This window comes from Leptidea sinapis, chromosome 13, assembly GCF_905404315.1.
Source record: "Leptidea sinapis chromosome 13, ilLepSina1.1, whole genome shotgun sequence".
In the NCBI taxonomy this organism is placed as follows: Eukaryota; Metazoa; Arthropoda; class Insecta; order Lepidoptera; family Pieridae; genus Leptidea; species Leptidea sinapis.
Genome location: NC_066277.1, coordinates 10,975,248 through 10,988,642, shown reverse-complemented (window position 1 = coordinate 10,988,642; position 13,395 = coordinate 10,975,248). Strand labels below are relative to the sequence as shown.

The 13,395-nt window shown below is 41.6% G+C and overlaps 1 protein-coding gene across 1 annotated transcript in view; it reads right to left on the bottom strand.

The window, feature by feature from the left end:
- Positions 1–13,395, bottom strand: part of LOC126967408 (influenza virus NS1A-binding protein homolog) — a 42,418-nt gene that overhangs the window by 10,319 nt on the left and 18,704 nt on the right. Inside the window, exons 2-5 of the mRNA XM_050811856.1 lie at positions 11,980–12,509; positions 11,747–11,905; positions 11,306–11,662; positions 9,438–9,713 (exon numbers count right to left, since the gene is read on the bottom strand). Coding sequence (XP_050667813.1) covers positions 9,438–9,713; positions 11,306–11,662; positions 11,747–11,905; positions 11,980–12,509 — 1,322 coding nt within the window. The remainder of the gene's footprint in view (positions 1–9,437; positions 9,714–11,305; positions 11,663–11,746; positions 11,906–11,979; positions 12,510–13,395) is intronic.

Here is a 13,395-nt window from a genome sequence, read left to right as displayed (position 1 = left end):
TTCTAAATATAGGTCCTATATTACAACGGTTTCTGCAGTCGTGAGAGGTATTGCGTTATAATGGAGTAATAATAGCGTAGATCAGTTGACGAGTCATTCCATGAAATGAAAGCTCAATGGGGAACGTTCAGGGATTTAGAAATTCCAAAAAGTGGCCGTGCGAGGCAAGATATTCTTGCAAAACGCGCGGTTATGGAATGCCAGACGTCAACGTGATGCGATGATAAATGCAATAGAAGATGCTGAGATAACCCAAATCTTTCCGCAACGACAAAGAATAAATACGATCAGAGATGATTCGAGTCGCTCTTCGTTTTATGTGGTCAAATGAAAGAAGCTGGTACTGGGGTGCACCCGCCCAAAGGAGAAAACAGTATGTGAGACCGAATTTGCGCCTTATACAGGATGTTAAACAACTACATCCTAAAAGTGGGGGGTTGCCGTTGGACCATGATTGTGAGCATATTGGCACCGAAAATTTCCAAAATAAAAAATTATGTGTATTATATTTTTATAATTTTTTTACAATACATATGCAATGCAGGCTGTTTATGAATCATAGCTGTCTAATTATCTATATAGATATCTAATATTAATAGTCCCTAGAATTATACAAAAAAAAACACAAAAAGCAGAAAATGTATTTCGCCAGTATTATAAACGTTGTACAAGTGAAAACTTAGAACTTTTTTGTGCAACTACAAAACTTTTCACGTATCAGAAAGCAGAGCCAACTTATTCAGGCTACAGTACATGCTCCCTTTGCCGCGAAACATTGGTTATCTACTGTGATTCCAAGAATTTGTATGGAGCATAACGACTTATACAAATCTGATAAAGTTGACATTCATTCAATGCCATTGCCCGCATTCCGGAAGGCATCCGGAGTCTCGCGTGAAGTAGACGTCCAACATACCAACATTATAGCGTGAGACAATGTGTCTGTATTCTCGAATCATATGTCAACATAACCTCCTCACATATTTGGATCTATATTTTTTATTATTGCTAAGACACTTCAAACTATTTTTAATAAGTTTCTTTTTACGGATTTTACACATATTACAAAAAATATTGGGTCTAAATAATTATTTAATATTTCTGAAATATAAAAATTTTTCCTGTGGCCGTTTTCGATTCTACGAGAGATTTTAAAAATTTTGGGCGTAATTTGTTACGAGGGGCACACTGAAATGATCAGGAATAATAAAAACCATATGCACGGTATAGCTAAATTGTATTTTATTGTTTTTCGAAGTATTCTCCGTTCAACTAAATGCACTTTTCCATTCGTGCAAACCAATCATTAAAACAGCAATTCCAGTCTGAAGTAGATGTTGACAAAATGGCTGATTTGTACGCTTCCACAGCTGCTTCGGGGTCTTCAAACCGTTGACCGCGTAATAAATCTTTCATTCTAGGGAATATAAGGAAATTGTTAGGGCTCAGGTCAGGACTGTACGGAGGATGGCAAATCAGCTCAACGTTTTCCTGCTTCAAAAAATCATTTGTCTTCCGAGCCGTATGGGGCTTGCATTATAGTAATGTAAGATGATGCGACGTTTCGGGTTATTTTTTCGGAGTACGGCTATCATTTCTGGCAGACAATCTGTGATACCACTCAGCGGTAACCGTTTTGCGTTCCTTTAAAGGAATTGTAACAACATGCCCCTTTTTCGAGACAAACGTAGCGCGACCAATTTCTTTGACACGCTGCGGGAGCGAAACACTTTTATTGGTTTGACTTCGTCTTCGACGACCCAAACTGCTGACTGATATTTTCTTTCAGGTTCGTATGATTAAATCCCATGATTCTTCAACTGAGACGATATTATAAACGGCATTTAACTTTCCTCCGTTGAAGCGTTGCAGAGTATTCCAGCACAAATCAGTTTTCAGGCGTGACCGCTGTTCATGGGCGACCTGCAGAAGAAACAGTGCTGAGCGACACACGACTGCGTCGGAACTCGGCATACCAGCGGTATATTGTCGTTTGAGTCAGTGCTTCAACATCATAAACCGAAACAAGTTCGCTGAGACATTTATCTTGGGATAAATCGCCACGAAAATTGTGATAAATTATGGCACGGAAATATTCACGTGTGAGCTCCATTTCTGTTAACGACGTGTCAACTTCAAACCAACATAGTTTTTGTTTTTGAACTTTTTTTTTATTGTATGAATGTCATAAAGATTCTAAGAGGCCAGTTATCAAATTCTAAAAAAGGTTTTATTGTAACTCAATCCGAAATATTCTATTCCCGATCATTTCAGTATGCCCCTCGTATTTCGAAGATAACTTTATCTACTAACCAAAGAGAATATAATCACTACGTTTTACTACTATACTTACTTTAGGTACAAATTATGATTTCTACTAATTGTGTAATCAATAAAAAAATATGATCACCATTATTATTAGTGTTGTCATTAAAATTATTGACCATTAAAGTATTAAAGGACAATGACCAAAAGTGGTACCAAAAAATCTCATACGTCAAGACCAAAGTTGTATAGCAATTATTTTCATAATTTTAGGGAATTTTAATTTAAAGTATAAAAGTATGCATATCGGGCGAGGTGGCAAGCATACAAATTATGTCTGTATAAAAATGATTAGAACCAGTATACGAAATCGATTTTTCTGATTTTGATTTATAGATCTCATCCCTAAATCGTGGCAGGTTTATTTCTGACACTTGATTACTGATTAGTTGATTGATTTGTCCAATGGTCGTTTGACGTATTAGCTTTGTACATAAATATTATTTAAATGAAATACGTATTGCATTAAGTGTTGTTAGTAGAACTTGTTTTTATGTTGTGGACTGATTTCTGTATATTTCATTGTCCAAATAATATTTCGAGTTTTGGGACTAATGGGTGTTATTTGTTGTTTAATTAAACACTCACACTAACTTATACACTTTTATTTGACACTAGTAAGAACACTCAAGGTGACATCAGGAAGCTTAACCTATATGAATATTACAAAAAACAACGTTAGCGCGATTTTAAATGGCCTGTGGCGCCATCTAGTTACATTTTGAGTAAATAAAGCATTAAAGTTAAACATTCCGCCGGCCAAGGACGACTAAAGTCCTTAAAACAAAATTTAAGAAAATAAAACAAACTAAGAAAAAACATCAGTCTCAAATTACAGGGAGTCAGGCTCATCCAGAGGCAGAGGGCACAATTTTGCGATTGGGCTCTTAAAAACACTATCCTTATATTTTAATGTAACAACTCTTGTTATGCCATCTGTTCCTGGGTGTTTCTGAATAATACGTCTCAAAAGCCATTTTCCTGGTGGGAGCATGTCATCTTTGACTAAAACAACAGTTCCAATAGGGAGATCAGTTTGGTTAGTGTTCCATTTGTAACGATGTTGCAGTATTCATTTCGCCAACGACTCCATAAGCTTTGCACCATTCGTTGAATTATATGCCATCGATTTAACGGACTGAGTTTAACATCGAGAAGAGACGGCTCAGGAACACCGATTAAGGGTTCTCCGATGAGAAAGTGACCAGGTGTCAAAGGAGGTTCGTCAAGAGTGGAATTCATAAGTGTGAGTGGACGAGAATTGACACAAGCCTCAACTTGAGATAAGAGAGTAGTTAGCTCCTCGTATGTGAGAAAAGTTTGGCCTATAACCCGTTTTAAATGCCCTTTAATACTTTTCACTCCGGACTCCCAAATACCTCCAAAATGTGGGGCACGAGGTGGTATAAACTTCCATTGTGTGCGATCATTAGCAAGAAGTTCAGAAACTTCAGTAACCGTCAGAGATTGTGAATCCTTGAACGCCAGATCAAGTTTACGGGACGCGCCTACAAAGTTCGTTCCATAATCACTCCAAATCTCTTTACAGTGACCACGTCGAGCAGTAAAACGCCGAAATGCAGCAATAAAAGCAGCAGAAGTAAGGTCCGTTACCAACTCTAGATGAATGGCTTTTATTACGGTACTCACAAATAAACAAACATAAGATTTACAGGTTCTTTTGCATCTACCAGGATACAGTTTCATTGTAAAAGGTCCACAAAAGTCTACTCCACTTGTTAGAAAAGGGCGACTAGGTTTAACCCGAAATTTAGGTAAGTTTGCCATAAATGGAACATTGGGAGTAGCCTTTTGCTTGTAACAAGGTATACATTTTTGGATTGTCGATTTAACCAAATTCTTTACTCGTAGAATCCAAAACTTTTGTCGTATGACATTTAAAGTTAATTGGTGACCTCCATGCAGAGATTTCAAATGTGCGTTTGAAACGATAAGTTTAGATAGAAAACAATTACCACTTAAAATAATAGGATTTTTCATATCCTTTGAAATTTCTGCATTAGCAAGTCGACCACCAACCCGAATTAATTTTGACAGCGTTGAGAATCGTTTTAAATAAGAAATTTCATCATCCTTTTCGATAAAATTAACATTACACAATATTTTGGTAGTAGCTTTCATTTCTAAATCTGTCGAGGGAATATCAACGGGGGAAAGTTCAAATCCATCCGTGTCATGTAAAAATTGAGGACCACTCCACCATAGATTTGACTGCTGCAGATCATTTGGGAAGGTTCCACGCGATGCTAAATCAGCGGGATTGTTCGCAGAACAAACATGGTGCCATTGATTACTATTAGTGAGAGTCAAAATTTCTGATGTACGATTCGCAACAAATGTAGTCCATGTGTTTGGTGTCTTACGCAGCCATGCCAAAACGATGGTAGAGTCCGTCCAGGTGAATACATCATCGTCGGGTATATTTAAAATAGTTTTAACATGTTGGATCAATTTTGCCAACAGCACTGCACCACAGAGTTCAAGACGTGGAACAGAAATTTGTTTTACTGGGGCAACTTTAGATTTTGCAATAACAAGGTAAACTTTTACTTCACCCTCATTCCCTAAAACTCTAAGGTACACTACTGCAGCATAAGCAGTACACGAAGCATCGCTAAATCCATGCAGCTCCCGCTTAGTGGTGTCATCTGAAACTCCAAACCATCGTGGGAACTGAATGTTTTCAGTATGCGTGAAACGATCGAGGTAAGTATTCCATTCTACTTTAAGATCAGTAGGTAATTCTTCATCCCAGTCTAAGCCAGCTAACCACAGCTTTTGCATGAATATTTTAAGTATGATAATTGCAGGTGTTAGCCAACCTAGTGGATCGAAAGATTTTGCAATTGTTGACAATACATATCTTTTGGTAATTGAATTAGTAGAACAATAATTTAAATTTACATTAAGTTCAAAATTATGTGTTAATGTTTTGATCGTATCTTCAACTTTAATATTTATGGCACTTTCAGAGTCTTTGTCAACATTTGGGATTTGTGATAGCACCACTTTACTGTTTGATGACCACTTATGTAAAGGGAATCCGCCACGAGCCAACAGCTCCGTCAGGCCCTTTTGTAACTTCACAACGTCTCCTACTGTGGATGCGCCCGTCATCAAATCATCCATGTATACGTCGTTTTTCAGGATTTCAGCTTCAGTGGGGAAATCATTCTTTTCATCTTCAGCCAGTTGATGAAGTGTACGAATGGCTAAAAATGGAGCACAAGATGTACCATACGTAACGGTAAGTAGTCTATATTCTTTTATAGGTTGTGTTGGAGATTCTCGCCATACGATTCTCTGGTAGTCAACGTCATCATTATTTACGAGAATCCGACGATACATCTGACGAATATCTGCAACTAAGCAAATTTTGTGTTGTCTCCATCTAGTTATTAAATCTCTAATATCTTGTTGAAGAGAACAACCAATTAGAAGTTCATCGTTTAATGATTTTCCTTTTTCAGGTGCAGCACTTCCGTCGAAAACTACACGTAGCTTCGTGCTTAGACTCGTCGACCTAAGAACAGCGTGATGAGGTAAGTAATATACTTTCTGTGTTTCTGTTTCCTTTTCAGGTACCATCATCATATGACCTTGTGATTCATACTGCTTCAAAAATGTGTGATATTCTTCCTTGAATTCAGGCTTGCGTGTAAAACGTTTCTCCATCTGTTGTAAGCGGCTGATAGCAAGAGGTTTAGCATCACCAAGGTTTGTGGGTGGATCTTCTTTGAATGGTAAGCGTACTATGTAACGACCGACGTCATTGCGAGTGTGAGTGTTTTTGAAGTGTTCTTCACATTGTATTTCTAAATCGGTCATTGGTTTCTTGTGTGGTAAATTCTCTTCTATCTCCCAGAATCGTCTGAGTAACTGATCTGTCTCAACCTTCGTTTGCATAACGACCATATTGTGTTCATACGCTACTGAATCAGTTTGTGAAACTCTGCCTGATATTAACCAACCAAGGCGAGAGTTGAGTGCAATAAGAGAATTTGACTTGTGTAAGCCTTCCAGAAGTATGTAAGCATGCACGTCAGCACCGAGCAAGATATCAATAGACCCTGGCTTGTGAAAATTTGGATCAGCCAGATCCAACTGCATAGATAAAGGCCAGGTATCTTGTGGAAATTCTCGTGAAGGCAACAATGTTGTGAGTTTTCTTAAAACATATGCATTGTCTTTGAAAGTGGATGCATTATCTTTTGTGGAGTGGACTGTAAGTGGGACCATGGACTTGTAGTTACCACCGATGAATTAGATATTCCAGAGATTTTGCCATTAACTGGAATACGATTAAGCTTTAACAACTGCGCAGCTCCTTCGGAAATGAAAGAACCCTGTGAACCCTGATCAACAAGAGCTCTCAATGCGTAAGTACCACTGTTCTTTGAATCTACATAAACTACAGCAGTAGCTAAAATAACCAGATCATCATTTGTTTCAGCTTTCAGGTTCACACTGACGTTGCAAGACGTCTTGGGTCCAGCAGTGCCATTTCCTTTTGGGCTATCTCTCTCTTTAGCAGTATCACCAGCGTTGTCATCCTTAGGAGAGGTGAAGTGAATTAACGTATGATGACGACGACCACACTTTTTGCAGACTGTGCTTTGTCTACAGTTGAATACTGAGTGACCTTTCACGAGGCAGTTAAAGCATATGTTGTTTTTCTTAACAAAATCTTGACGTTCAGGAACGGGGAGTGAGGCAAAACCTTTGCAGTGGCAAATATAGTGGTTCTGTGAGCAAAAAGTACAAGTGTTTTCAACTTCAGTAGCAAAACCTTTGGCAGTTGTTGCTCTCGGTGATTGTTGAACAGTTTTTGGAGTATGTCGTTGTGGAGGTTGTGAAATGTTGACCATTTCCATAGTTCGGAAACGTTTCTCTAGAAAACTTATAAGGTCCTCATAGGTAGGAATGCTTGTGGAATTTTCTAATGATTGTTCCCAAAGCTTGTGAGATTCAATGTCCAACTTTGAGACAAGGATGTGCACGACTATAGAATTCCAGGAATCGACCTTCAAATTTGTTAAGGAAGTGAGACATTGGCTAGAGGTGTCTAGAAGATCTTTTATACCCTTTGCAGATTCAGTTGTCAATGCCTTTTGACTTAAGAAACGACTGAGGATATTGTTGACTATCATTCTCTTATTTTCATATCTCTCATTTAATTTTTTCCAGGCGTCATCATAGTTAGCTTCCGTTAGTGAGTAATTTTTTAGTAGTTGTTCAGCTTCTCCAGATAAACTTGACTTCAGATAATGATGTTTCTCAATTTTAGTCAAACGATCATCATTATGTATTAGAGAGCGAAACAAATCTCTAAAACTCATCCACTGACTGTAATCGCCAGAAAATTGTGGTATGGAGATTGGTGGAAGTTTTGGTCTCATCTTTGAAACTTCCAACGAAGTCTCAGAGTTTAAACCTTCATATTTCTCCTCTTTTAGCTCATACAATTTATCTTTAAGCCATGTCATTAGCTCCAGGTAATATTCTTCAGTGCGTTCAAAGTTTTCCTCTAAGACAAGATTGTAGTCTGTTTGTAACGTTTCAGCATCTATCGATACAGAAAGAGTCTCAAAAGACTTGGAATAACTAGACCAATAATCTTGTAAAATCTCCATCCGTGAATCCAAAAAACCTCTTGTTCGTTTATCAGTAGCGCATTTTTTTGAATTTGTGAGTAATTTTTCAATTTTAGTTGAGTTCTGAATCATCTGTGTGATATTTAGTTTGATCTTTTTATCCGCCATGGTATATAAAGTTCACAAAATGATTGCAGATAGAAAGCAAAATTAATGATATTCAGAACTACTAATGAATTGTTAAAGTTTTTATCACCATAAAAGTAAAAGTTCAGTTTTGAAAAATAATACAAGTCCAAAATCACTTCCAGAAACTAAGTTAAAAGTTGATGAAATTTTTCTAAGTCTTTTTTACTCGCAAATTTTCTAAGTCTTTTCTAAAACGAAATTTTCTAAGTTATTTTTGACACGAAATATTCTAAGTTCTTTTTACTCACGAAATCGGCTAAGTCTTTTTAACACTGAAATTTTCTATGTTCTTTTAACAATCACAATACTTTTAGCACTTTACTCACAGTTATCCGAGCTCGAAGACCATTTGTTTAATTAAACACTCACACTAACTTATACACTTTTATTTGACACTAGTAAGAACACTCAAGGTGACATCAGGAAGCTTAACCTATATGAATATTACAAAAAACAACGTTAGCGCGATTTTAAATGGCCTGTGGCGCCATCTAGTTACATTTTGAGTAAATAAAGCATTAAAGTTAAACATTTGTAGAAAGTATTAAAATAGAATGGGCCCAATATAGAGCCCCTTGTGGGAGTTAAACTATTAAGCAGTTCCGATTCAGTATTTACCTACTTACTATACGATTTAAAATAAACATTTTTCTTTCTTCTTAAATAAAATAAAATAGTAAAGAGCAATCTGCTGTATATTGTTTAATTGCTTAATTTTTTTAAATCATCGGCGTTTAGTAAGTATGTAACAATATTGGAAAGACATTTGGATGTCATTTATAGAAAGTATTCTCTGTAAGGAATGGGCCCAACATAGATCCCTGTGGAACACCAGAGTGTTTAATACATTAAGCAGTACCGATTAATTTCTACATAATATAAGGTAAGAAGAAAACCATCAAGAAGGACTACTTTTCCTTCTTAAAACGGATTTCAACGGAAATGAAATTTTTTGGGTCATAAAAGGTGTGATCCACTTCGTCGAAAGCATTACAAAAGTTATATATCTCAAGGCGCGGACTGACTAGGATTGTAAACGCTACAAACAACGCAACAATATTAGTGTTGATCATGTGGCTAAGCTGCAAGTGGGCATTTATTTTACTGATTTTCTTTTGTTTATTAAAATTTTAGAAACTAAGTTCTTCTATTCTATTCAATAGTGAGTAATTATTTAGTAGTAAGTAATTCTATTGAGTTCTTTTAAAAAAGAATGTAAACGTAACAGTAGAATATACTTATATTATATTATAAAAATGACCGCGCTTAAATTTATATTGAGTTACATGCCAAAGTTTGAGGGTTCACCTCCTCATAGACGTCCACCGAGTCCAGCTCCGTGTAGCCGTCCGAGCCGCCCAGCACGTACAGGCGGCCCCGCAGGCGCGCCGCACACAGGCGGGCCCGCGCGCGCCGCATGTCGGGCAGCGGCCGCCACGCGTTGGTCTGCGGCCGGAAGGCCTCCACGGCGCGCAGCGCGCGGGCGCGGTCGTAGCCGCCGCACACCACCAGGCGGCCGCCCACCACGGCGCAGCCCACGGCGCACCGCCCCACCGACATCGACGCCAGTCTCGCGCCGCCCTCCTGCGTACCGCGACACACTCCGTCAGGGCGCCTTGCTTTTATTATTTTTAGGGTATCACTTGACTCCTTATAACCACGAAAAAACAGTGGACTCAACTGAGATACTGAAAGTTTCAATTTATAGCTATACGATAATAGTTTATTGCTTACTGTTTATATAGTCTATACTAATTAATTTTACAATTTTTTTTAATTTTATTTATTCAGAAACAGACAGTCTTACAAATGATTTACTAAATTAAATAACAAATACTAGACCTGGAGTTTCCTTAATTAACAGGTTTAATAACGAACAGTCTATTATAATTATACAAACATATAAAAGTTCAGTGACTCTTTTTAATGGCTTACCAAAAATAGTATAAGAGAATATGATCGGGTTTATCTTGCGTATATAAATGATCACATGACACTTATCAGGGTTCAAGAATAGACTATTACCCTTGCAATATCCCTCGAAAGAAAGTGAGATCTGCTTGTAAAGAGTAGCAATCGTGCACACTCCGCACAATTTTAAAGATCTTTGTGTCATGTGCGTATATTAGCATATTAGATCCACTCACAATACTAGAAATGTCATTAACATAAAGTATAAAAAGTAACGGGCCTAAATGAGAACCCTGCGGTATACCCGAGCTAATATTTCTGTAGTTAGAAGTATAGCCAGCGAGAGCAACAGCCTGAGTCCTATTATCTATCTATGATTTTATCCAGCGCAGAAGGTCACCATGTCCTCCAAGACGCCAGAGCTTTAAAATTAAAGTTTTATGGCAAATCTCGTCAAAAGCTTTGGCAAAATCACTGTACACTGCGTCCACCTGACAACCTTCATTCATTAATTATGTTTAATAATGGATAGCCTTTCGGAAGGACCTAGCCTCTGCAACTCAGGGTATCCTATCGCAGAGGGTAGGGCACAAAAACATTTTGTACCACATATTATTAGTTGAATAAAGGATTATTATTATTATTATTATTATTATTATTATTATTATTATTATTATTATTATTATTATTATTATTACATTAAGTATAATTTCGGTGAATGTAAGCAAGTTAGATTACATACTACGTCCTGTATAAATACCATGTTGACATGGAGATATTATTCTGCGTACAGAAGCGGAGAGTTGCGCAGTAAAAATCTTCTCCAACAACTTACCAAAATGGCACAGCTTGGAGATAGGTCTGTACTTACAAATATTATCACTAACTGTTCCTTTTGGTATAGGTGTGATCCAGGCACGTTTCCATAACGAAGGGAATACACCTTCTTAGATGAAACTCTGATAAAGTAACGTTATTGGCAAAACAAGACTTGAAGCACATGAACGAATGAAAATAGGATGAATACCATCCGGTCCTGCACCCTTATTCACGTCAATAGATTTTAAATATTTAAATACTAAATCATGTGTAATATCTACCGAATTTATATCTAACAAGGCGCAGGCAGGTAATTCACAATTATCTAAAAAGTTACTACTATTATGATCAGATTTTGGAAGTTCAAAAACAGAACAGAAATGATCATTAAATGCATCACAGATTTCTTTACCATGGGAAATACTTCTATTCTTATATATGTTTACCTCAGGGATCGGAGGGGAATAATCAGCGGGGCCTCCAAGCTTGCCGCCGCGCGGCGTGTCGGAGGCGCTGGTCGCCCGCCACGCCACCCGCGCCGCCGCCAGCCGGCCGCGCAGCGCGACCACCGCGCGCGTGGCGCCGCCGCCCGCGCGACACGCCACCACGGCCCACTCGTCGCCGCCGCCGCTCGACTCCGCCGCCGTGCGCCTCCTGCCGGCGCGCTCTCTCTCCCGCGCTTCCCGCCGGTACTCCTCCAGCTCCGGCGCGTCGCCGTCGGCGGCGGGCAGCTCGCCGCAGTCCCGCAGCGCGCCGCCGGCGTCCACGTACAGCAGGTGCACGCGCGAGCACAGCTCCTCCACCTGCGGCACGACACCCGCGTCACGACACCCGCGTCACGGCGCGCTCTCCGGGCTCGCGGGCCCGCCCTTCCGAGGCCGACTTACGTCGTAGTATATGGCGAGGCGCGACTTGAGCCAGGCGAGCGCGGCGTCCGCCAGCGCGGCGGGCGTCTCCTCGCAGCCGTCCGAGCTCGTCTCCCGCAGCAGCTCCACCCGCAGCAGAGGCAGCGCCGCCAGCGCGCCCGCCGCGCACACCTCGTCGAACTGCAACCGACAACGCGTCAACATGGCGAGTCCGGCGGGGCCGGGGACCGGCAACACAACACAACAGGGCTCACGTTGTGCGCGATGTAGGCGTCGAGCTGCGCGCGGTGCGCCGCGGAGAGGTCGGGCAGCGCGCGCAGCTGCAGGCAGTCCTGCGGCGAGAGGCGGCGCAGCAGGCGGTCGGCGAGGTGCGCGCGCGCCGGCTCCACGCGCAGGCGCGCGGCGGCACAGTACAGGCGGCGCGCGGCCGCCACGTCGGGCACGCGCAGCGTCCCCGTGTACATGTAGTCGACGAGCGTGGCCAGCGCGTCGGGGTCCAGGTCGGGCAGGCGCAGCAGGGCCGGCGCCTCGGCGGGCGCGGGCAGCAGGGCCAGCAGCGCGTGCGCGGCGGCGGCCAGCACTGCGCGGTGCGCGGGCAGCTCGCGGCCGCCCGCCTCCAGCACCACGTCGTAGTGCTGCCGCGCGCGCCGCAGCGCGTTGAGCGCCAGCAGCACGCGCGCCGCCGCCTCCGGGCCCTCCTCCAGCGACAGCTCCTGCTCCAGCGCGCTGGCCTCCTCGCCCTCGCTGTCGTCCGACCGCGATGCGGTGGACGCGCCGCTCCCGACTGCCCGACAGAGAGGCGGTCGTGTTAAAATAATCAATGTACGGTGGTTTGGTTCCGTACAGAGTAAAACACAAGTTAGGCTCAAATGGTATATTGAAACCTTAACTTATGCTATATGGTAAAATGGTAAAATGTTGGTATGGTAATGAGCACGCGAATCGATCGGCGGCTTGTCGCGAACTGGTTACAATATTACTTAGGAAATAACGCGAGGCGACGTAAACGCTGATACGCGAAACGTGATGTACAGTCGACATGCTGTTGACCGTACATGCTGCCACCGCGAGAGAAGAAAGAGTGGTGGTGAAGATGGTACAAAAAAGAAATGGTTATGGTTAGCGAGTGACGTGAGACAAGGTGATAAACAAATTTGCATTATCTAATGGTAACCTTAATGTCTCTAGCCACAGTAATCACTAAAATTATGCCTATGCACTACAGGAGAAGTGGATTGGTCTTTCACTTCATCACTACACTTATCACTATTTTTACTAGCACTAGATTGCCCGTGGTTAACTACACTTACACACTGGTCACTAACACTATACACAAACGCTGCGTTCGTCAGACCCCGCGGCTCAGGGCGCGGCGGGTGCGACGCGGCTGGCCCTGCGCCAGCGGCTGCCGGCGCGGGCGGCGCACTGGAGTCCTGGCGTCGGCTGCGGCGCGGGCACCACCGCCGCACGGCGTACGCGGCGGCCCCGGCCACCAGCACACCCGCCACCACGTATATCGCGACGTAGTGGTGAACGTCGTGATAAGATATACCACCCTTTAGACCACTCTCTGAATTCATTTGTTTTATTTTTGCGCCTATATCATCTAGCTCCTGATCGTAACCACCCATCACTGATGCTGGCTCCGAAATCAGCGACACGAACGTCTT